Genomic DNA, 25,045 nt, shown 5'->3' on the forward strand with positions numbered 1-25,045 from the left:
TTTAATGTTGCCATGGGGTGGCAAGTCCCCATACATCGTGGTTCGGTAGTTTCGTTGCGTCCTAATATACAGTAAAATCTTGCTTATCTAATCTTTTAGAGGCATTTGATAATATTCTTGATATCTTAGATGAAGGTGATCCTGTCGATCTTCTGTATTTTGATTTTAGTAATATAAGGCCTTTGACACTGTCCCTCACTTTAGACTTTTCTCTAAATTGGAGGGGTTTGGGGTCACAAGAAAAGTTTTAGATGTTATTAAAGATTTTCTTACAGACAGAACCATGAGGGTTTGTATAGAAGGACAATGGTCTGAGGTGAAACACGTGTTATCTGGTGTTCCCCAGGGGTCAGTATTGGGTCCTTTGCTATTTATTCTTTATATTAATGATTTACCTGATATAGTCAAGAATAAGATTAAATTATTTGTAGATGACCTCAAGTTGATTGGTAATGCAGCTAACCACAGCAGTGTTGCTGCTTTGCTGAAGATATTGTAGAACTGGAGGTCTGGGAGAGTATTTGGCTCTTAAAGTTTAATCCTGCCAAATGTAAAGTTGTTCATATTAATCTTAATAGCAACCCTAACTTAAATTATTTAGTAAATGGCTTAGAACTTATCATATTTATTGAAATAAACATACAATATCCATTACTCCAGGAGTGATGACAGGATATAGATAAATGGCGTAGAACTTGAAGTATCTGACCAGGAAAAATATTTGGGGGTTATTACCCATAGCTCCCTGCTTTGGAATGAACAGATAAAAGCATATATTTCCAAGGCAAATCGTATGATTTGCTGGATTGTAAGGAATTTGATAATTAGAGAAAAATGTGTAATCAGTAATGATAGCCATCAATAAATCTTTGATAAGACCCCATCTTATCTAGAGTATTGTGTCCAATTGTGGAATCCAGTTGCGGAGCTGGAGAGCGTCCAGAGGCGGTTTACCCGTCTGATTGATGAGGTGGGTACTCTTCCTTACAGCCGTAGACTGGAAATCCTTAATTTGACAACGCTGGCAGAGCGGCGAATACGTGGGGACCTTATTGAGGCTTTTAAGGTTATTGATGGTTTGACTGATTATGGTTCAGACTTGTTCAGACCAAGCAGATCAGGTCTTAATCTGGTTTCATCCAATAGATGTAGTAAGAGTGTGACAAAAGTCAAGAATCTTCAGTGTTCTTTTCTTCCAGAGCGGGTTGTTCCTTATTGGAACAAATTCTCGGAGGTAAAGAACTGCTTGACAGTTTTGAGTTTTAAAATTGAATTGGAAAGTTTTAAAAAGGATATGATTTTTAAATGTATTGTTAATAACTTTCATTTTTGGAATGTTTCGAAAGAAGTTTTAACAAGAATTGAAGGTACCAATTATGCCAGTAATAAGGAAAAACACAATGGTTACCTTTGGTTTTCATTATGTAGCAAAGAAACGTTTTATAAATCTTTACTCCACTGGGAAGTATGAATAAATTAAAAAATTTTTAATAATGTTGTTATTTATGATTAATATTTGATAAAATATTACTTTTAAATTTGATGGAGAAATAGTAATTACTGTATATTTTTCCATGTAGTGCGATGACACGTTGTAGACATTAGTGATGATGTTATGTCATAATTTTTACTTTACTTTTACTCTATTGTGTAAATTCAATAAAGTTTAATTTTGTAATGTTTGTGAATTAAATGTTAGGAAGCCACACATCATATCAGGCCTTAGAAGGGGGCCGTGTACAAATATCATGGATCTTGTTGTATCACGTTGCGACCCCCACGGTCGTTTCACTATGGTGGGTGTCAAGTAATTTGCGAGCCGCACGAAAAATCTCAGGTGCAATTGTACGAAAAGAACTCGCGTGCGCGAAGCGATAATTTCAGTGCTAAATAGTTACTGCGTGCAGTGTGCACTGTATAGTAAAGTCACATTTAGAAAGTTCAAGACTATTTGATGTTATGTGTTAACTTTTTTGATGGTGTGATCGCTATGTTGACAAAAAGCTTATCTCTGGGCTTTGGCTTTTATCTCTGTATCGTCCTGACGATACAGGGGGAGCCGCGCACTTCGTGCGCGGCGGGTCATACAACGTATGACAAGGATCTTGTAGGGACATCATTGAGTCTAAATTTAAAAGAGCATTATTCATATATTTGTTTAGTAGTACATCTAAGTTACATTGGAGTGTACTGTAAAATCGGTTGAATTATGAGTGAATCTGCTCAAATATTGTAGGATTATAACCTACCAGGACACGCGCCGAGTTGGAATCGTCGACGGTAATATATGGAATTGACCATTGTTAATGGTCTGGCCCGGCGCGCGCCATCGAGCCAGATATTTTACGAGTATCTATATCACCCGTTAACTCAAATAGGTTCGACAGTTCACATAGCCATGTGTATACGCGTACTGCGTGACGCGCTTGTTTCACAAGTAGAATATACTTCTAACTTCTTCCGCGGCGGTCGCGCGCTACTGCTAAATATTGCTGAGGTACAGAAAAGAAAATTTATCTTTTTAAAGAAAAGAAAAATTTGTATTTACCACAAAACAATCAATACATAATGTTATATTCATAAATGAATTCAAATTTCAATTTCAACAAATATACAGTACGCCGCGCACACAGCCACAATTGTTGAGAAATTCTAAGGTGCAGCTGTGGGCGCCGCGCACAGGATCTATTTAATTGTTATCTTACAATTACATGTCGTTGCTCTAACCAAAGCCCTCTTGCTTGCATTTCTTAATTACTAGAGCCAAAATTTTAGAAGCAAAATAATTTAAAAGATATTTCTGTCATTCGCGCAGTACATGCCGTTAGCACTGCGATCTAATTAATGTAATAATGGAGAGATTCCAAATACCGCGCGCTCATTATTTGTGATTGAACGTGCGCCTCTGTGAACAGCAGTACCGCTCAAGCATGAATGATGAAGTACTAAGCAATACGCAGTTCTGCGTCAGGCGTAGACATTTGTAGCACAAGTTTCATTCAACTACTCAATTATGTGACATGTAATTGGAAAAAGTATATTATTATTAATTTTAGTAATAATTGACGAAAACATGTGTTTAAATCACATTTATAATCTAGCGAGTTACTAATACTATTTGTTTGTATATTATTGATTATATATGATTTGACCAAAACCCATAATCATGGGTAGAGTGAACCGCTGCCATTGTCTCTCTTTTCCAAACAAAAGGAAATGATATTAATTTGAGGAACCGTCCGCAAATGCAAATTGATACCGAGAATGAAATCGTTAATCGGTCGCTCGCTTTTCCCATTCAATAAGCTTTATTACAATTGTAATAAAAGCGAGCGACCGATTTCATTATAATGTCAGGATAATTTACACAGTCGAAACTTCATTAATAAGGAGGTAATTTCAACGATTTCGAAATTTTACCTTTGAAAACATTTCCTTGTGTTTAGGTAGGTATATTTGTCGATAACAGACTGAATATGGCACTTTTTACTCATTCAAGTTGGCATTTAATTCATAAATAATGCCATTTAAATATCGTGGGAAAGCAGAATATATTCGAAATCACGAATTGCGAATGAGCAAAATTCTTACCTTCCGCACGTGCAAACTTTGAGCGGACGTTGCGTGCGCATACAATATTGAATCACCGTAAATTTTTGCATAGTGGTATTTAATATATATTTTAATAGGCATGCAAAGTTTCAGAAGATTTCAAAGAGAACGTTAATCACAACAGGACTCCAAAGTTGATAAAATGCGTGAAAATAACAATTTTCAGTGATTTTAGCAATTTCAAATCAATTTGGGCGTGTCCCCAGTCTCCCCACGTGTGCAAATTTTCGATTTTCAACTTTGAAACTAGCTTATTACACAATTTAGACCTTCAGGAAGCAAAATTGAGCTCCACAACCCAAGAGATGGCCCGACACCAGAGAATACTAATTCACAACTTTTGTGTTTAAAAAATTATTCTTCAAAAAAGCACTAACTTTAATAGCAAATATCTTTATGAAGGAGCAAGGTAGGAAAATTTTCCGGTAGATTTTCAGAATGCTTGAACAATTATCTAAGGTGAAAATGTCCTCAGATTTTGAATGAAATTACTTTTTTATGGTGAAAAATCGATTTGAAAAGTTGTTATTTTGTCAAAAATCAAGTTTTAAAAACACTTAAATTGATGACGTCATCAAGTGATGATGATGACGTTAAATTATTTTTCGATATAATGTAAACTAAAGTATAAACAATTATCTTTAAAACCTGTGGTTCGAAATGACTGTATCTTTTATACTTTTGAATCTACGGACACTTAAATGTAGGCTACAATTGACTGCCAAAAGCGTCTATACATATATATACTTATATATAATATATATATGCTTCACGACAATCTGTTGTAAAACAGGGGTTCCAGATTGTAGGTTTACAACCTACCAGGACGCGCGCCGAGTTGGACTCGTCGACGGTCCAATATATGGAACAGATATTTTACGAGTATCACCCGTTAAGTTCCAGAAAACCCATTTCCCGATACTCCTGAAACATGAAATTTTGTTTACAGTCGATTTGGACAAGGTCTAGACGCCCTGCATAGTTTCAGATCTCTAAGTCTAACTCAATTTTAACATGGTTTTTAAGGCACCTGAATATGGCGATTTTGGGTTTTTTACCTAATTTCGTATAACATGCTGGCGCGTATTTTGCGCAAATTTCTTAAAAACCTCCACATAACTATTTCTTATTCCTGTCATTTTTACATTGAATTAGAATGTTTTGAACTTAAATATACCTGCTGAACTACTTTCGATGAGTCTTAATGCCTGGAAAACAATAAAGGGGATATAATAGTATAGGGGGTAAATAGTGTTGTGAATATAAGGGCAACGGTTATGCTTGCCAGCATTGTGATTACACTATAACCTATATTATGATATAGCTGATGATGGAGATATACATTATATAATTGCTCTAATCTTCAACACTGCTAAACAACAAATACCTACTTGCTCATCAATAAAGCAGTCGCCAAAACAAAGCTCAAACTCAAAGTTAATTTACCTTCGTACTTCGTTTTGGAGACTGTAGAATGCCAATAAATAATTACTATTAGTGTTTCAATCGTGCATGATCGATGGACAAGCACTCGCCACTCGAGGCCGAGACAAACGGCACAGGCTCCGTCCCGCAACCACGAAGTAATACTAATATATATAGTGGTGTACATGCTAGCTTATGTTGTAATAAGGGTAGGGTTTGACCGCGTCGACGAGTCCAACTCGGCGCGCGTCCTGGTAGGTACTGTAAACCTACAAGGGGGGGGGGGGGGGGGGATGGGGATGTACTGTGAGTGTGTCTGTGACAAGGTGAGAGGACTTTACCCCCAGAGGGAAATTATTAAAACCTGATTCTATTGCAGAACCACTTACGGTCGTTGTTTATTTTCCAGTTCGTTTAAGATGTTCATCAGATTAACGAGGTGAGGTTAACTATTTCTACGAATATTACAGAAATTCTAACTATTTTCTTCTTCCTACATTCCGATAAAAATGCTGGTGCATCCACAGAGAAGAGAGATAGAGAGAGATAGAGAGAGAGAGAGAGAGATAGAGAGAGAGAGAGAGAGAGAGAGAGAGAGAGAGAGAGAGAGAGAGAGAGAGAGAGAGAGAGAGAGAGAGAGAGAGAGAGAGAGAGAGAGAGAGAGAGAGAGAGAGAGAGAGAGAGAGAGAGAGAGAGAGAGAGAGAGAGAGAGAGAGAGAGAGAGAGAGAGAGAGAGAGAGAGAGAGAGAGAGAGAGAGAGAGAGAGAGAGAGAGAGAGAGAGAGAGAGAGAGAGAGAGAGAGAGAGAGAGAGAGAGAGAGAGAGAGAGAGAGAGAGAGAGAGAGAGAGAGAGAGAGAGAGAGAGAGAGAGAGAGAGAGAGAGAGAGAGAGAGACCGTACTGCTTAAGGATTCATGGTGCTGTTTATCATAGGTCTGGCTTATTGCACCCTGAGGCCATTGATGAATCGAGAAGGTACGGACAGATTTACATCCTTGAAGGCGATGGAGCATTACAAACAAGACTGAACAATAATGAAAGTACGTGACCAATTCTATCCAATGTGAATGATTGCAAATACTCCAGCCGACTCACAGTCGGGGTGCAGTCAGAACGGAACTTTATATAATCAATGAGTGTGATGTAATTATCCTCAAGGGGCGGGGGAATTAATATATTATGTTGAAATGGTGCTAAATATAACTGCTTGATACGTTGATTGAGTTTGCCCCCTTCCTGCTTCCGCAAGATTCACTAGCCAGTCTTAGTGAGCATACTATTCACGTGATAAATTCTATCCAATGATTGCAAATACTCTAGGCCTAGCCTAGCCGCACTAAACACAACGTTACCATGGTTACTCTAGCCTAGCCGCTCACAGGGATTTGTTTGTTTAAAAATGAAGCGCAAAGCGGCAGAAGCAGCAGAGTGTTAAGACTTGACATACAGTCTAGATGACAGTTGCATGCATAAAACTAGTTTAAGTCACCAATGCAAAATCTGAAGTTTGTGAACCTCAACTAAGCCTTTCACTTGTTATACGTTGCATGCCACTTTTCGCGCGCGAAGCCGAAGGCATATATCTCTGATATTTGGGATACGTAACATGTATCAAGTTAAGACTTTAGCCGTTACCGAGTGATACACGCTTTATGCCGAGAACACATTGACTGCTTTAAAATCACCACATATCCGTACAGAAACTCCTTTCTTTACAGGCTGCACTGGAGCTCTGTTCAGTCTTTACCAGGATTCCCTGGTTTACTATTTTGACTAGCTCGGTTTCTACCTTTGTTTTTATCGCAAACGGCACTGACCTTGTCTTCTGGCTTACCAGAGTTACTCCTTCTTTCAGAATCAGTTTTGCTTCGGTGTTGGTTACCCGTTCTAGCTCATCTTTAAAGATTCTGCTCTGCTTCAACTCCTCTATGCTTCGTACCGTTTCAGTTTAAATACCTCAGTATCTGATGGTGTCCCCCTGACTCTCTTAAGCCAGTCCTGCCCCCAGAATGTGTGATCCAGACCCTACCCAGTAAAGAAGGGAACTGTCTTTACTACGTATAACAGTAGATCTTTTCGCACCATTCCGTCTATCTTGGCTTTCACCAGTACTTTATACAACACCTCTGGCTCTACTATCTCTCCGTTTGCCACTCTCAGCCTCTTTGTAGCTCGTATCTTGTTCAGATCCATCCCCGACAACTGGTTCTCTGAAACTACTGTTATACTCGCTCCCGAATCAAATTCAAAATTCAGGGAACGATCATTAATTTCAGCAAGAATATTAGACGCAATTTCATGCATATTCTCAATATTGTCATGCAAATCAGCCATGTAATCAAAACTAGCAATATATTCAGTATTATTACTGTAGTGCGACACCAGATCCTGTCATATTTCCAAGTTCAGGTCAGAGATTCTATCCTTCTTATGTTATGGACCATTAAGTGATTCGTCGGGTCGGTTCACGTCACATATTTCGAAGTGATCCACTGATACAGTCGTAAGCAGCAGGTGATAACAATTCCTTCGGGTCGGTTCAAGCCACGTATGTCGAAGTGATCCACTGAGTCAGTCGTAAGCAGCAGATGATCTTAATTCCTATCACACGCATCGTATAACTATAAAGACAAATCTGATTTGGATAACATTAACAAGTTCATAGGCTTGGGCCATATATTATAAGGTCACGATGATTCTACCGAAGCATCAAATAATATGTCCACCTTCATTCCTGGACTTACTTCTGGTTCAAGAAACTTTATCCACGACGGATACCGCTACTGCCTGGATAAGAAGCGCGACGACAAAACCTACGACGACACAGTTGGTGACTGTCCACGGACTGTATCCTGACGGCTGGAGAATTCCCCTCGCATAGACGCATTCGGCTTACTCCCCGGAAAGACGCAATCCCCTGGATGAGCTTGGAGGTTTTCGCACTAGGGTACGTGTCGCACTAGGGTACGTGACGCAATACAGTACGGGAATCTTAATCATCATCCGGAGATGGAGCCACTACGAAGTAATATTTGGAACTATTATTACTATTAGCACCAGAATAAGTATATCAGAAGTTCTGTAAATTTACAGGAGAAAAACTAAGGATCTAATCAGCGCGGCGAATTTGTTTGTCATTATAGGAATAAAATTGAATTGCAATCATCTCGTTTCCACAAAGGATCAAAATAAATTCAATTATAGTTACACTGCAGTGTCACTATCAGTATCAGTATTAGTAAATCTACCTCGGCCTCATTACTTGCCGGGGGACCTCAGGATTTTCTGTTCTGCGGAATGACAGAATGTCGATTGAGCGCCGCCAAGCGACTTATTCACTTTGAACTCCTTTCAATTTCATTTGTGCGTGTTTTTTATACAGTTACTAGAAAGCCCGTGCGAACAGGGATGAAGCTAGTAGGTTTCTATTTTTTGGTAGTCATTTCTTATAGAGTTATAGCATCAAAAGTCTCCGTCATAATCGAGTATACAGCCCATTAAAATGTAGCTCGCACTGAACACAATGTAATTACCACAAAACCGATCAAAATGATGATTAAAACAATCATTGCACGTGTACGTACACATTTCAACACTGTTAACATGGTTACTTTGCAACTACATATTTCTCATCTATTTGCACGTGGGCAGTCGTACAAACAAAAATAATTATCTGAATTATAGTATAGACTAGAAAGCCCGTGGTAACAGGGATGAACTCTTGAAGCTAGTAGTTTTCTATTTATTTGGCAGTCAGTTTCCATAGCATCAACAAATATCCATCACAACCGAAGATACAGCCAATAAAAAGTTAAAATATAGCTCGCACTTAACACCACGTAATAACAAAAAACCGATCAAAATGCCTCTCTCAAATCCTTGCACGTGCACGTGCGTGTAATAACCCTCGTTACATGGTTATTATGTAACTTCTTATTTCTCGTCTAACTCTAATTTGCACGTGGGCGGTCGTACAGCAGAAATAATTCTCTGAATTATAATATAGACTAGAAAGCCCGTGGTCACAGGGAGGAAGCTAATAATATTCTTTGGTAGTCAGTTTTTATAGTATCTACAAATATCCATCACAACCGAAGATACAGCCAATTGAAATATAGCTCGTACTGAACACCACCTAATAACAAAAATACCGATCAAAATGCCCTCTCAAATCCTTGCACGTGCAAGTGCACTTTTAACACCGTTACCATGGTTACTATGCAACTTTATATTTCTTATGTAGGACGTAGGTACCATGCCAACGTTTAATGTCATTGGATTTGTTTACATAATTTGCACGTGGGCGGTCGTACGTACAAAGATAATTCTCTGAATTATAATATAGACTAGAAAACCCGTGGAGGAAGCTAATAGCATTTTTTGTTAATAACTTTAAATCGCGTCAAAAAATATCCATCACAACCGAAGATACAGCCCATTAAAATGTTGCTCGCACTAAACACAACGTAATATCAACAAAACCGATAAAAATGCCGTTTTAACAATCTTTGCACGTGCATGTGCGTGTAACAACCCTCGTTACCATGGTATATTTGCAACCTTTTGTTTTTTTACCGAATTTGCAAGTGGGCGGTCGTACAGACAGACGGACAGAAAGAATTCTCTGAATTATAAGTAAGACTAGAAAACCCGTGGTCACAGGGAGGAAGCTAATAGTATTTTTTGTTAGTAAGTTTAATAAATCGCGTCAAAAAATATCCTACACAACCGAAGATACAGACGATTAAAATGTTGCTCGCACTAAACACAACGTAATATCAACAAAACCGCGATAAAAATGCCGTTCTAACAATCTTTGCACGTGCGTGTAACAACCCTCGTTACCATGGTTACTTGTACTACGCAAGTTCATATTTTTCTTTTGATTTGCACGTGGGCGCGGTCGTACAGACATACATACAGAAATAATTCTTTGAATGATAGTATTACTAGAAAACCCGTGGTCACAGGGAGGAAGCTTATAGTATTTTTTGTTAGTAATTTTAAATCGCGTCAAAAATATCCTACACAACCGAAGATACAGCCGATTAAAATGTTGCTCGCACTAAACACAACGTAATATCACCAAAACCGATAAACATGCCGTTTTAACAATCTTTGTACGTGCACGTGCGTGTAACAACCCTCGTTACCATGGTCACTTTGCAAGCTTTTGCTTTTTACCTTATTTGCACGTGGGCGGTCGTACATACATACATACAGAAATAATTCTTAATTGAATTATAAGTAAGACTATTACTATTAGTATTAGTAGAGATAGAAGGAATTGCTATTTGAAGTTTATCTTTTCTATGGCTCTTACTAATTCGCTCGCCCAAAAATTTCACGTGACTTTGGTTTTTATGGTTTTGCAGCCGTACAAAACGGTTTTACATAAACCCTAATCCCAACCTTAACCCTAACCATAACCCCGAAGCTATCCATAACCCTTACCACAACCCCAACCCTAACCCGCGCCCTAAACAATCGAATTCATGTTTTACCAGCCTGTCACATGACCAAAACGATTTTTTGCCCATAACTCTCCAGGGTAGCATTTTTACTCTACGTCATGGGAGTGATTCGGAATCAGCGTCCAAAATACACCGATTGAGATCTATTTCATACCCATAGGGCCTTTTACAAGAATTTTCTTAAAATTTGGGCGAGCGATTTAGTAATAGTAGGAGCGATCTTTTATATACTTATATAGAATTTGAGTGGATAAGTGAATAGCAGTGCCAGTAGAACGAATTAAACAACATTTGATAAAAAAGAAATAGATCCATAAAATCCCTGTGTATCTTATTCTTGAACAATAATCTTAGAATGTGTGTCTGTCTGTATGTAATTTCCGAGCGGCTTAATCATTTTTTTCGGTATTGTTTTGACAAAACTCGAAGCGTAATGAATAAGGTTTTTAAAATTGGTTGGTGGTAAGTGGTTTAATTAATGGTTTTGTACCACAAATGTGACATAAAATGGCTCACTTTTTCTCCCTCCTCGCTCTCCCCCCCCCCCCCCCCCCCCCTGCATATAATATGCAGCGTGGGTACATAAATCATAATTAGGTAAGCCGCGAGAATCACTGTCATGTAATACTATAAGCTTATTAGAGAGGGGGGGGGGGGAGAAAGTGAAGTCCCGGCCGTAGGCCATAAGGCACAGGTTACACTAGTATCATCATACAAATGAAGCTCATGCTTAATCATTACACTTACAGAAAGCACACAGAGTAATGCTTAAGTTCGGTAACAGAAATAATTTTCTAAAGAAGGCATATAATTATTCTCGCTCTCTCTCCTCAAAACCAAACGGATTCCTTGAGCAACACGAAAGGTATGACTATTGAAATCTATCACTCATCCCATACTGTACTAACGATTCCAAAGTAATGCCAGTCTTTCTTATTGAACAATGAACACTCATCTCATACTGCACTAACGATTCCAAAGTAATGCCAGTCTTTCTTATTGAACAATGAACACTCATCTCATACTGCACTAACGATTCCAAAGTAATGCCAGTCTTTCTTATTGAACAATGAACACTCATCTCATACTGCACTAACGATTCCAAAGTAATGCCAGTCTTTCTTATTGAACAATGAACATCCGAATTATTCGCGTACTCAATTTCTCAGTGTTGAAACAAGACATGCTAAAGACAACGCTGAGGTTGTAATAATTGGAGGAGGATGTGTTGGTACTAGTTTGGCGTATCATCTCGCAAAGTTTGGAGTGAAAAATGTGGTGCTTCTTGAGAAAACTGAACTCACTGCTGGATCAACATATAGTGCAGTAAGTATCGTCATCTGTATGAGATTTTGTTGAAACATTCGAGATTTTTGTTGTTTTTTTCTTTAACTATTATTTCGAAGCAATTTCGGACAAAATCCTCTAGGCTGGTCTGACAACATACTATAATCATGGTATCAACATGCGGAACCTACATTACGAGTCACTTAAGCTTTTCGAAACAATTGAAGCAGAAACTGATCAGGTAATTCATAAATTATTGATGAAAGAATTTCAAATAAGTTTCACCATCTAAAATTTTTTGGATTTTGAAGTTTTGCTTTTTTACTCATTAGAGCTGAATTCCCTAAAGTTGACGAAAATATTAATTTCAGGAAATTGGATTTAACGCCACTGGTTCACTCCGTTTGGCCCATACAAAAGAGCATTTCAACGAGTTCAAGTAAGAATATTTATTATGTAGCACTAGCAGTCATAGATACTTCTCTAGCAATCAAATGAATTAAAATTTATAACTTGATATTGATTGTTGAATTCCGAAAATTTGGCTGAAATTCTTATATTATAACCTATGCAGTAATCTTTGACACGATTACAAATGCATCTAATCATCAGATACTGATAACGATAATGATTACCTCTGAACCATCTTTCTGTCCAGATACATGATGAGCCGACATACGTGGCAGCGAGCCAACGAGCATCTAGTTGTCATGGTGACGTCACACACCACGTGTCATGACGTCACAACGAGCATCTAGTTGACCCCGACACTATAGAACAGATGCATCCTTTTCTGAACATGGAGGGAATTAAAGGGGGGTTATACACCCCTGGTGATGGACATACCGACCCTTATAGTCTTACTATGGTGGGTTCTATAATACTATAATAGTCATACCTTCTAAAATAACACCATCTTAATCACATTTTTATTACCTTTAAAAAATTCGCCCTAACTGAAAGGTCTTATAACAACCGTTCATGCAGGCGTATGCTAAAGGAGCCCGAATGTATGGAGCAACATTAGTGCAAGACTGTATAGTCACTGTATAGTCACTGTATAGTCACTGTATAGTCACTGTATAGTCACTGTATAGTCACTGTATAGTCACTGTATAGTCACTGTATAGTCACTGTATAGTCACTGTATAGTCACTGTATAGTCACTGTATAGTCACTGTATAGTCACTGTATAGTGACTGTATAGTCACTGTATAGTCACTGTATAGTCACTGTATAGTCACTGTATAGTCACTGTATAGTGACTGTATAGTCACTGTATAGTCACTGTATAGTCACTGTATAGTCACTGTATAGTCACTGTATAGTGACTGTATAGTCACTGTATAGTCACTGTATAGTCACTGTATAGTCACTGTATAGTCACTGTATAGTCACTGTATAGTCACTGTATAGTCACTGTATAGTCACTGTATAGTCACTGTATAGTCACTGTATAGTCACTGTATAGTCACTGTATAGTCACTGTATAGTGACTGTATAGTCACTGTATAGTCACTGTATAGTCACTGTATAGTCACTGTATAGTCACTGTATAGTGACTGTATAGTCACTGTATAGTCACTGTATAGTCACTGTATAGTCACTGTATAGTCACTGTATAGTGACTGTATAGTCACTGTATAGTCACTGTATAGTCACTGTATAGTCACTGTATAGTCACTGGCACTAAACAGAGGGCTGTATAGTCACTGTATAGTCACTGTATAGTCACTGTATAGTCACTGTATAGTCACTGTATAGTCACTGTATAGTCACTGTATAGTCACTGTATAGTCACTGTATAGTCACTGTATAGTCACTGTATAGTCACTGTATAGTCACTGTATAGTCACTGTATAGTGACTGTATAGTCACTGTATAGTCACTGTATAGTCACTGTATAGTCACTGTATAGTCACTGTATAGTCACTGTATAGTCACTGTATAGTCACTGGCACTAAACAGAGGGCTGTATAGTCACTTTATAGTCACTGTATAGTCACTGTATAGTCACTGTATAGTCACTGTATAGTCACTGTATAGTCACTGTATAGTCACTGTATAGTGACTGTATAGTCACTGTATAGTCACTGTATAGTCACTGTATAGTCACTGTATAGTCACTGTATAGTGACTGTATAGTCACTGTATAGTCACTGTATAGTCACTGTATAGTCACTGTATAGTCACTGGCACTAAACAGAGGGCTGTATAGTCACTGTATAGTCACTGTATAGTCACTGTATAGTCACTGTATAGTCACTGGCACTAAACAGAGGGCTGTATAGTCACTGTATAGTCACTGTATAGTCACTGTATAGTCACTGTATAGTCACTGTATAGTGACTGTATAGTCACTGTATAGTCACTGTATAGTCACTGTATAGTCACTGTATAGTCACTGTATAGTGACTGTATAGTCACTGTATAGTCACTGTATAGTCACTGTATAGTCACTGTATAGTCACTGTATAGTGACTGTATAGTCACTGTATAGTCACTGTATAGTCACTGTATAGTCACTGTATAGTCACTGGCACTAAACAGAGGGCTGTATAGTCACTGTATAGTCACTGTATAGTCACTGTATAGTCACTGTATAGTCACTGGCACTAAACAGAGGGCTGTATAGTCACTGTATAGTCACTGTATAGTCACTGTATAGTCACTGTATAGTCACTGTATAGTCACTGTATAGTCACTGTATAGTCACTGTATAGTCACTGTATAGTCACTGGCACTAAACAGAGGGCTGTATAGTCACTGTATAGTCACTGTATAGTCACTGTATAGTCACTGTATAGTCACTGTATAGTCACTGTATAGTCACTGTATAGTCACTGTATAGTCACTGTATAGTCACTGTATAGTCACTGTATAGTCACTGTATAGTCACTGTATAGTCACTGTATAGTCACTGTATAGTCACTGTATAGTCACTGTATAGTCACTGTATAGTCACTGTATAGTCACTGTATAGTCACTGTATAGTCACTGTATAGTCACTGGCACTAAACAGAGGGCTGTATAGTCACTTTATAGTCACTGTATAGTCACTGTATAGTCACTGTATAGTCACTGTATAGTCACTGTATAGTCACTGTATAGTCACTGTATAGTCACTGTATAGTCACTGTATAGTCACTGTATAGTCACTGTATAGTCACTGTATAGTCACTGTATAGTCACTGTATAGTCACTGTATAGTCACTGTATAGTCACTGTATAGTCACTGTATAGTCACTGTATAGTCACTGTATAGTCACTGTATAGTCACTGTATAGTCACTGTATAGTCACTGTATAGTCACTGTATAGTCACTGTATAGTCACTGGCACTAAACAGAGGGCTGTATAGTCACTGTATAGTCACTGTATAGTCACTGTATAGTCACTGTATAGTCACTGGCACTAAACAGAGGGCTGACGGAACATGGGAGATAAGACTGTATAGTCACTGGCACTAAACAGAGGGCTGACGGAACATGGGAGGTAAGGTTTTGTTGAGCTTTGTTAACCACTCCAATTACTCCAAAATTGATTTGGTTAGTGTTGTTGTGTATCACATCTCTGCTATTTTATGTGCTATTAATGACGACAATTTGGACAGGTGGATACACCTTCTGGAAAAATAAACACAAAGCAACTGGTGAACGCTGCCGGATTCCACGCCCGAGAAATCGGGCAGATGTCGGGGCTTAATCTACCTCTTGCTCCTGTGCACCATCAGTACGTATTGGTTTTCAAATTGAGCTAAAATCTATGACAGTAAAGACAAAATGTTATAATTGAATTATAATTGAATTATATTTGATCAGTTATAATTGATGAGTGTGATTGGTAGTTCAAAATTGTAGTATTGCATGTTAGCTTCTCGTTGTCCTAATATTAGTGACCAATAACACTAATTGGTCACAAATTAATCACACAAATTAACACAAATTATAACAAATTATAACAATTAATCAATACCTCAGGTACCTGGTTTCTGCAAGTGTTCCCTTATTGGAAGACTGGCAGAAGAACCAGAACGGTCGTCAGATTCCAACTATTCGGGATCTTAGAGGTTCTTATTACGTGAGACAAGAGCGAACAGGTTGCTATAACAACCTTATAAGGACAATATTGTAATGTGTGCTGTTGAGACATTGTTTGATAAATTAAGTCCCCGAAAAGCCTGGAGCTAAAAAATGAGTTGGTTTTGTATTTTTGGCTGCAGATAATGTCAACCAGAAATATTATAGCTGTGGTTTACTAAAGACGCTACATAAAAACAATAAAAGCTATGTACAATAAATGCAGTACGTGTCTTTAGCTTGTGTACTAACTTTCTCTCTAGTCATCAATTTTGTTGTGTTAACAAGTACTGAAATGTACGGCACAGAGTGGCTTAGGGTTACTGAAAAGGGGATAAGCACCTCAGGCCATCCCAACGTTCGGGAGAGACCTGCCCTTGTATTATCTTGTATTGAAATGTACATTCTTGTATTTGTGTTTCTACTGTATTCCATCTACAACATTGTGACAACGTTTACAAAACCAGGACTATTGATTGGACCGTACGAGGCACCAGATAAGATGAAGATTCAGGAGGACTGGTATGATAACGGCATCCCTAGAGGCTTCTCTAAAGAAGCATACGAAAGTGATTTGGATCGTATTGATAGGTGCATAGAACATTGTATGGAACTAATGCCAATAATGCAGGAAACTGAAATTAAGGTTAGCAGTTAACTTATGTAGGTTAGGATTTTAGATCCAAGATATAGAAATTTGACCAAAACCCATAATCATGGGTAGAGTGAACCGCTGCCAGTGTCTCTCTTTTCCAAACAAAAGGAAATGATATTAATTTGAGGAACCGTCTGCAAATGCAAACTGATACCGAGAATGAAATCGGTCGCTCGCTTTTCCCATTCAATAAGCTTTATTACAATTCGTAAGCCGATTTTTTACAGTCGATTTGGTCAACGTCTAGACGCCCTGCAAAATTTCAGATCTCTAACTCATTTTTAACATGGTTTTTTTACCTAATTTCGTATAACATGCTGGCCCGTATTTTGCGCAAATTTCTTTAAAACCTCTACATAACTATTTCTTATTCCTGTCATCTTTAACATTGAATAAGAATGTTTTGAACTTAAATATACCTGCTGAACTACTTTCGATGAGTCTTAATGTCTGAAAAACAATAAAGGGGATATAATAGTATAGGGGGTAAATAGTATTGTGAATATAATGGCAACGGTAACGCTTGCCAGCATTGCATGATAGACTGTTGTAAATAAAACCCTCATTTAATTCCGCTTTTATGAAATTAAATCTTCCGGTAATATTATACCCAGAATAATTATAAATACTTCCGCAGAACGCAATAGCAGGACCGATTACATACTCTCCCGACATGTTACCGATGATGGGTCCAACTCACCACCTAACTAATTACTGGCTAACAGTCGGATTTGGCTGCTTCGGTATTGTGCATTCTGGAGGTGCTGGAAAATACCTTGCTAGGTCAGTTTTCTCGCTAAATTCCTTGCTACATTACCTGCTTTTGGACAGTTTGGATAGCTTAGCATGTAATTGAATCTCATAATGCAAAATAAAACTGGTAAACATAATATGAATATCTTATAGCTCACTCCTTGCAAAATATTTATCAGATGGATGATAAACGGAGAACCTGACTACGATCTGATAGAATGTGATCCAGATAGATTTTCTGACTGGACGGACAGGAAGTTCCTAATGGCGAAGGCTCGAGAGTCCTACGGAATGAACACCTCACCTGCGTACCCTAAAGAGGAGAGGTGGGCAGGACGACCTACCGAGAGAGTGAGCGGAGCTTACCAGGAAATTAAAGAAAGAGGAGCTGGTAGGTGCAGAGTTCCCCACTTCTTTTTTAGGTTTTCAGTATTTTTAGTCTTTTGTTCACTTTAACATTTAAATCAAGCGACACATAATGCTGATGATTACACATAATGCTAGATTACCTTTTAACTACAGCGTTTGGGTTCAATGCTGGGTGGGAACAGGCGCGCTTCTTTGCAACTCAAGGGGAACTCAAGACCACACCAGCCTGTTACACGAGGAAACATTGGCATGATGCCGTAGGCAGAGAAGTTGATCTCATTCTCAACGGAGTTGGTGTAGCTGATCTCACTTATTTCGGGAAGTTCATTTTGGAAGGTCCAGGTGCAACTAAGTTCCTCTCCTCGATGGTTGCTAATACTCTACCCAAGGTCTGTAAATGGTACAAAACAAATGCTAATGTTCATGTAAACTGTGCCAAATGTTCACAACTCAAAACCCACTAATATTCAGCCACCGTCAATATTGAATTCAACGTTCATTCTCTATCAAACATCTGACGAATATTTACAGGAACAACAAGTTAACCTCTCTCACATGCTTACTCCTAACGGTAAAGTTTACGCTGAACTAACAATATCTAGACTTGGAAAAGACCGGTATTATCTGGTGACAAGTGCTGGCAGTGAATTACATGATCTCAGGTAGTTATTATACTACTAAAAACAATATCACCCCAATAACTTGTAGGGGTGATATTGTTTTTGGGCGATCTAGTTTAGCCGTATTTTCAATACCAACTAAGGAAGTGCGCTAAATTCGTTTTTTTTCACTCACTATTATGTCTACTTTCACACGCGTCTATTACTTTAATCAATGAGTGTTGATCCAAATGACCAGTGTAAACAGAATAAGTTAACAAGAATTCATATGACAGGTGGCTGAAGCATCATATGCCTGAGAATGCAGATTTTACACTGCAGAACGTGACCGATCAAATGGGAGTTCTAGCAGTAACCGGGAAATATTCCCGTGACGTCATGACCAAGCTTACTGACAGTGCTATGTCGTGAAATGAGCTTGGCCGGATATGATGTTCAGGCAACAAGGATTTCGTACACTGGTAAATTATAATGATTAGCAGGAACCCCGTCTAACCCTAAACAAAGTGACCCAACAATATTTAGTTCAGGATAAAACTTAGAACTCAAGGAAATGATTCCTCGTAAAATGTACATTTAATTAATGCATACTTTACTCCAGGTGAGTTAGGATGGGAAATTCATCATGATCGAAACGACACAGGCGCCCTTTACAAAAGAATTTTAGAAGCAGGAGCTGAATTTGAGATCGGAGATTATGGTTGGTTTGCAACAAACTCCTTAAGACTTGAAAAAGGATTGAGGCACTGGGGAGACGAGGTGACTTTTGCAAATTAAATCTTTCTCGGTTTTAATGGTCACATACACATCGGATTAAATCGGAGTTTTGTTTTTTGTTTGAAAACCAGTTTTTTGCTGGTACCCATAAGGGCTTTGGAACCAATATATAGTAAATTGTATGAATAAATCAAATCCCCGTGGGGCACGCGACATTCAAGGTCTAGTTGCAAGCACATGTTATAAAACATTGTAAAATAGCCTCAAGACCAGAACTGCATATTGCTTGGGCTTTCAGCCCAGTTTGCTCAACAGTTCGTGGCATACTTACCTAACTTAAAACCTTAGTGCAATGCTTGCAACAACTAAAATCCTACTCTATAACTAAGTTACCCTATTACGTATAATCTAGAAGAGTGATGCAAAAAGTCAACTGATAACGCAGTCTAATCATACTCTTATCAGTAGTTCCTCTAACCTCTGTTCTCAGTTATACAAAAAGTTTTAACTCAATGAAATTAACGTCAAACACATACACAAATGCTTGACTTTCTCAAATAATTAGTCACTCAGCGACACAGACTTTGTTGTTTTTTATGTAATATTTCTTGCTCGGGTCCGTCTTGATTCGCTCTTTCATTTCCTGTACGAGCTTTTGGCGAGAGATTCGCTCATCCTGCGACCTGTCTGGAGATAAGTAGAGTTTGTTGTAGTTGAAATTGTAGTCTGCCACATCAACCGATTTCAAGACTTTTGCTCTGCTCAGAAATTCACGTACAATTTCAGAATCTCGCATAGTAACTTTTATCGGCCGTGATCGAGGGCTGTCAGACTTCTTTACTCCCACTCTCTCAATGTTTGTTATAGTCGGCCTTCCAATGAACTTCATAAAACCCCAAATATCACCCACGAGATCCCGTTCGTTCATTTCTTGCTCTTCACATTCGAGCTGTTCTGGGGCCCCGAAGATGATAAAGTTTTTCGACCGATCATCTTCTGTAATCGCCGATTTCACAGCCATTTTGATTTTAGCTGGAGAGATATCATTAGCTACGCTGTTATTCTTCACAACATCTGTAAACAGTTTTATTTCTGTTTTCACTGTCTCCTTCACTGAAGCTAGTTTACCAGATTTGCATTGGATGAGCTCGTTCTGAGTTTTTATCTCAGGACAATAAGATTGTTCAATTTCAGGAACATTTGAAAAACTGCCAACATTTAAAATGTATTCTTCAATTTCAGATGAATCTGGATAAGAACCCTTTCGAAGCCGGTTTAGGGTCCTTCATAAAAACAAACAAAAAAACACCTTTCATCGGTCAAGAGGCTTGTAAGGAAATGCTACGTAACGAGTTGAAGAGCAAACCTTAGATGGCAAGTACGTACGGTACAGGGCTTTAAGTACGTACGGTACAGCTACTTTTAAAGGTACGTACGGTACAGGCACTGTAAGGTTCAATTTTTTTTCAAATTTTTAGAATCAACTTCAGTGAATTACTTTTTGATTTTTTTTTTATTAGTATTATCATCATAATTTTTGAGACAGAACTAGAAGTCGAAAATAAACACACAAATTAACCGGTACTATACTACTACTACTTATAATACCTTCCGGGAATTATATCCACTAAAAGTCTCGGACACTGAGAGCTGATAATTTGCCGATATATCCCGCAAGGGAAGCCAAGGTATTATCAGTATTAGTCCAGTCATTTACGGACATTTTTGGGTTAGTACCTGCAAATTTTCAGATACCCACGAAACTTTGCACAGACCTTCCCAAAGGTATGATAAAACGATTTTCGGTTGGAGACATTTTTTTTACTTTGGGCAAAACCCAGGAGGGCCACGCCCATCTGACCCAATAACGTAACTGACCCCTTGCTTCTGAAGGTCGTAGAGACTTCAAAATAGGCTTAAACGAAGCCGCATATGCATGTTTATATAAGAGTTATTGATCAACACATTGCCTAAAATCCTTACTTTTCGAGAAATTCGCCAAAAACCATTTTGGGCGTGGCGCTGAGCCGATTTTACTAACTTTTGATAGGATTGTGATAGAGTCTTTGGATAGAGTGCAAAAGAACCGCAATTGGCATATTTATATATGACTTACGAAGAAACATATGCCTTAAAGTGCTTACTTTTTCAGTTATTGGCGAAAAACTGATTTTCGGTTCCAGAAATCATGCAAAAATATGGGTATGTGGTACATTGGGCTATGAAGGCCTTAGAGATTTTTGAATGAGTGCAAATTGTGCAGAATGGCCATGTTTATATACAACTTATGAAGCAACATGCACCCTAAAATGCTTACTTTTCGAGTTATTTGGGGGAAAAACAGAGAAAATTTGCACAAAATAGAGCAAAATTGGTTATATCAGCCATTTTTGCCTCCCGTTTTATGTTAATAACTCGAAAAGTAAGCATTTTAGGGTGCATGTTGCTTCATAAGTTGTATATAAACATGGCCATTCTGCACAATGTGCACTTATTCAAAAATCTCTAGGGCCTTCATAGCCCAATTTACCACATACCCATATTTTTGCATGATTTCTGGAACCGAAAATCAGTTTTTCGCCAATAACTGAAAAAGTAAGCACTTTAAGGCATATGTTTCTTCGTAAGTCATATATAAATATGCCAATTGCGGTTCTTTTGCACTCTATCCAAAGACTCTATCACAATCCTATCAAAAGTTAGTAAAATCGGCTCAGCGCCACGCCCATAATGGTTTTTGGCGAATTTCTCGAAAAGTAAGGATTTTAGGCAATGTGTTGATCAATAACTCTTATATAAACATGCATATGCGGCTTCGTTTAAGCCTATTTTGAAGTCTCTACGACCTTCAGAAGCAAGGGGTCAGTTACGTTATTGGGTCAATATGGGCGTGGCCCTCCTGGGTTTTGCCCAAAGTAAAAAAAATGTCTCCAACCGAAAATCGTTTATTCATACCTTTGGGAAGGTCTGTGCAAAGTTTCGTGGGTATCTGAAAATTTGCAGGCACATGTCCATAAATGACTGGACTATATAGACCTCAGACTGGCTGGCGGCAAGTTGTAAAACAAATAACACTGGCGTTCTATATATTAGACACTATATTGTATCATGCGCACGTATCGGATTACACCCCTTCCAATTCGGAACCGGAAAATATTATAATACATAATACCTCCGGTTCTTCGGGCCGCAAATTCCCTCCAGCAAGCTGTCGGGAATTATCAAGCGGAGCCCGAAGAGCCGAAGGCATTATTATATTGTAATTATCGTTAAACTCAAAGCTTCATCCTTTTGTTGCAGTATACGAACACCAGCTTTTCAGCTAGCTCAGGTCGCAACCTTAATCTACGCTTGTCCATTGCTATCAACTGGATTTGTACCTTTCAGCCTATTTTATTAAGTACGTACCGTACAGCTAAGTTAAAGGTACGTACCGTACGTACTTGCCATCTTAGGAGCAAACTAGTGATGTTGACTGTTGATACTCATGGTTATTTGGATCCGGAGGGTAACGAGACTATTTGGTTTAACAACCGGGTATGCAAGAATTTAAACCTGTTGCATAGTTGCTTAACATATTGCATGATAATTGATGAACAAATATTTTTCACAGTTTTCTTCTCATTTTGTTAATAAAATGAAATAGTAGTCGATCCTGTTATTAAGTTAACTAATTAGTTAACTTATTAATTAACTAATTGGTCAACTAATTGTGAAATAATACAGGTGGTTGGTAACACTACATCTGGAGCCTGGAGTTACAGCGCCAATACAAGTATTTGCATGGCATACCTCCCAACCAGTCTCAGTGAGCAAGGTTCCAATGTGTACGTTGAACTCCTAGGCAAGAGGTAAGACTTAAGTAAACGGGTTAGATAGATGTCAGTGTATTGTGAGATGTTGAACTCCTAGGCAAGAGGTAAGACTTAAGTAAACGGGTTAGATAGATGTCAGTGTATTGTGAGATGTTGAACTCCTAGGCAAGAGGTAAGACTTAAGTAAACGGGTTAGATAGATGTCAGTGTATTGTGAGATGTTGAACTCCTAGGCAAGAGGTAAGACTTAAGTAAACGGGTTAGATAGATGTCAGTGTATTGTGAGATGTTGAACTCCTAGGCAAGAGGTAAGACTTAAGTAAACGGGTTAGATAGATGTCAGTGTATTGTGAGATGTTGAACTCCTAGGCAAGAGGTAAGACTTAAGTAAACGGGTTAGATAGATGTCAGTGTATTGTGAGATGTTGAACTCCTAGGCAAGAGGTAAGACTTAAGTAAACGGGTTAGAAAGATGTCAGTGTATTGTGAGATGTTGAACTCCTAGGCAAGAGGTAAGACTTAAGTAAACGGGTTAGATAGATGTCAGTGTATTGTGAGATGTTGAACTCCTAGGCAAGAGGTAAGACTTAAGTAAACGGGTTAGATAGATGTCAGTGTATTGTGAGATGTTGAACTCCTAGGCAAGAGGTAAGACTTAAGTAAACGGGTTAGATAGATGTCAGTGTATTGTGAGATGTTGAACTCCTAGGCAAGAGGTAAGACTTAAGTAAACGGGTTAGATAGATGTCAGTGTATTGTGAGATGTTGAACTCCTAGGCAAGAGGTAAGACTTAAGTAAACGGGTTAGATAGATGTCAGTGTATTGTGAGATGTTGAACTCCTAGGCAAGAGGTAAGACTTAAGTAAACGGGTTAGATAGATGTCAGTGTATTGTGAGATGTTGAACTCCTAGGCAAGAGGTAAGACTTAAGTAAACGGGTTAGATAGATGTCAGTGTATTGTGAGATGTTGAACTCCTAGGCAAGAGGTAAGACTTAAGTAAACGGGTTAGATAGATGTCAGTGTGTTGTGAGATGTTGAACTCCTAGGCAAGAGGTAAGACTTAAGTAAACGGGTTAGATAGATGTCAGTGTGTTGTGAGATGTTGAACTCCTAGGCAAGAGGTAAGACTTAAGTAAACGGGTTAGATAGATGTCAGTGTGTTGTGAGATGTTGAACTCCTAGGCAAGAGGTAAGACTTAAGTAAACGGGTTAGATAGATGTCAGTGTATTGTGAGATGTTGAACTCCTAGGCAAGAGGTAAGACTTAAGTAAACGGGTTAGATAGATGTCAGTGTATTGTGAGATGTTGAACTCCTAGGCAAGAGGTAAGACTTAAGTAAACGGGTTAGATAGATGTCAGTGTATTGTGAGATGTTGAACTCCTAGGCAAGAGGTAAGACTTAAGTAAACGGGTTAGATAGATGTCAGTGTATTGTGAGATGTTGAACTCCTAGGCAAGAGGTAAGACTTAAGTAAACGGGTTAGATAGATGTCAGTGTGTTGTGAGATGTTGAACTCCTAGGCAAGAGGTAAGACTTAAGTAAACGGGTTAGATAGATGTCAGTGTGTTGTGAGATGTTGAACTCCTAGGCAAGAGGTAAGACTTAAGTAAACGGGTTAGATAGATGTCAGTGTGTTGTGAGATGTTGAACTCCTAGGCAAGAGGTAAGACTTAAGTAAACGGGTTAGATAGATGTCAGTGTGTTGTGAGATGTGCATAATGAGGAGCAACCTGTAAGGAAATGACCGGTTTGGTTCTGCACTCTGTGATACGTTGTCATGGAAAATCTGCACCTGTATATCAAGTATTTTAACTTAACAACTCATCCAACCAGTACAGGCTAGTTACTATTAAGTATTATTTCAGATACAAAGCCACTGTAGTCAACGACCCGATGTACGAAACAGAGGCAGTTAGATCGAGAAATGATCTCAAAGAGCTGCAGATGTATATTCTAAATCTAAGTTTAAAATATTTTGACCATCGCCATTAAAGAACGAAATCTGGACCCAAATTATTTTAATTATTGACAGGGAGTTTATATATTTGTAAGGTTGTTGAACAATACGTATTATTATAATTATACTGTTTTTTAACAATTCGAAAAAGAAATCGCACCGTATTTAACACTTTAAAAATTAACCAAAATTCTCGTAACCATCTATCAGTGTTTAATTTCTCAGACGGTATATCGTCCATATCAAATCTCTGAACGTGTACGTGTATCTAAAGAGATAA

General features: G+C 38.3%; 1 protein-coding gene across 1 annotated transcript in view; it reads left to right on the forward strand.

Annotated features, from left to right (window-relative positions):
- LOC134822198 (dimethylglycine dehydrogenase, mitochondrial-like) overlaps positions 1-25,045 on the forward strand; it is a 93,398-nt gene extending 68,353 nt beyond the window's left edge. Inside the window, 22 exon segments of the mRNA XM_063833111.1 lie at positions 11,257-11,374; positions 11,679-11,835; positions 11,939-12,037; positions 12,168-12,235; positions 12,455-12,506; positions 12,560-12,664; positions 12,784-12,843; positions 15,409-15,527; positions 15,776-15,894; positions 16,342-16,520; positions 17,167-17,312; positions 17,462-17,673; positions 17,805-18,040; positions 18,183-18,313; positions 18,547-18,678; positions 18,680-18,732; positions 18,873-19,030; positions 20,231-20,348; positions 22,404-22,525; positions 22,715-22,839; positions 24,674-24,754; positions 24,991-25,045. Coding sequence (XP_063689181.1) covers positions 11,274-11,374; positions 11,679-11,835; positions 11,939-12,037; positions 12,168-12,235; positions 12,455-12,506; positions 12,560-12,664; positions 12,784-12,843; positions 15,409-15,527; positions 15,776-15,894; positions 16,342-16,520; positions 17,167-17,312; positions 17,462-17,673; positions 17,805-18,040; positions 18,183-18,313; positions 18,547-18,678; positions 18,680-18,732; positions 18,873-19,030; positions 20,231-20,348; positions 22,404-22,525; positions 22,715-22,839; positions 24,674-24,754; positions 24,991-25,045 — 2,628 coding nt within the window. The 5' untranslated portion in view covers positions 11,257-11,273.

The sequence above is a fragment of the Bolinopsis microptera genome, chromosome 10, assembly GCF_026151205.1.
Source record: "Bolinopsis microptera isolate Bmic1 chromosome 10, MBARI_Bmic_1.0, whole genome shotgun sequence".
NCBI lineage: Eukaryota > Metazoa > Ctenophora > Tentaculata > Lobata > Bolinopsidae > Bolinopsis > Bolinopsis microptera.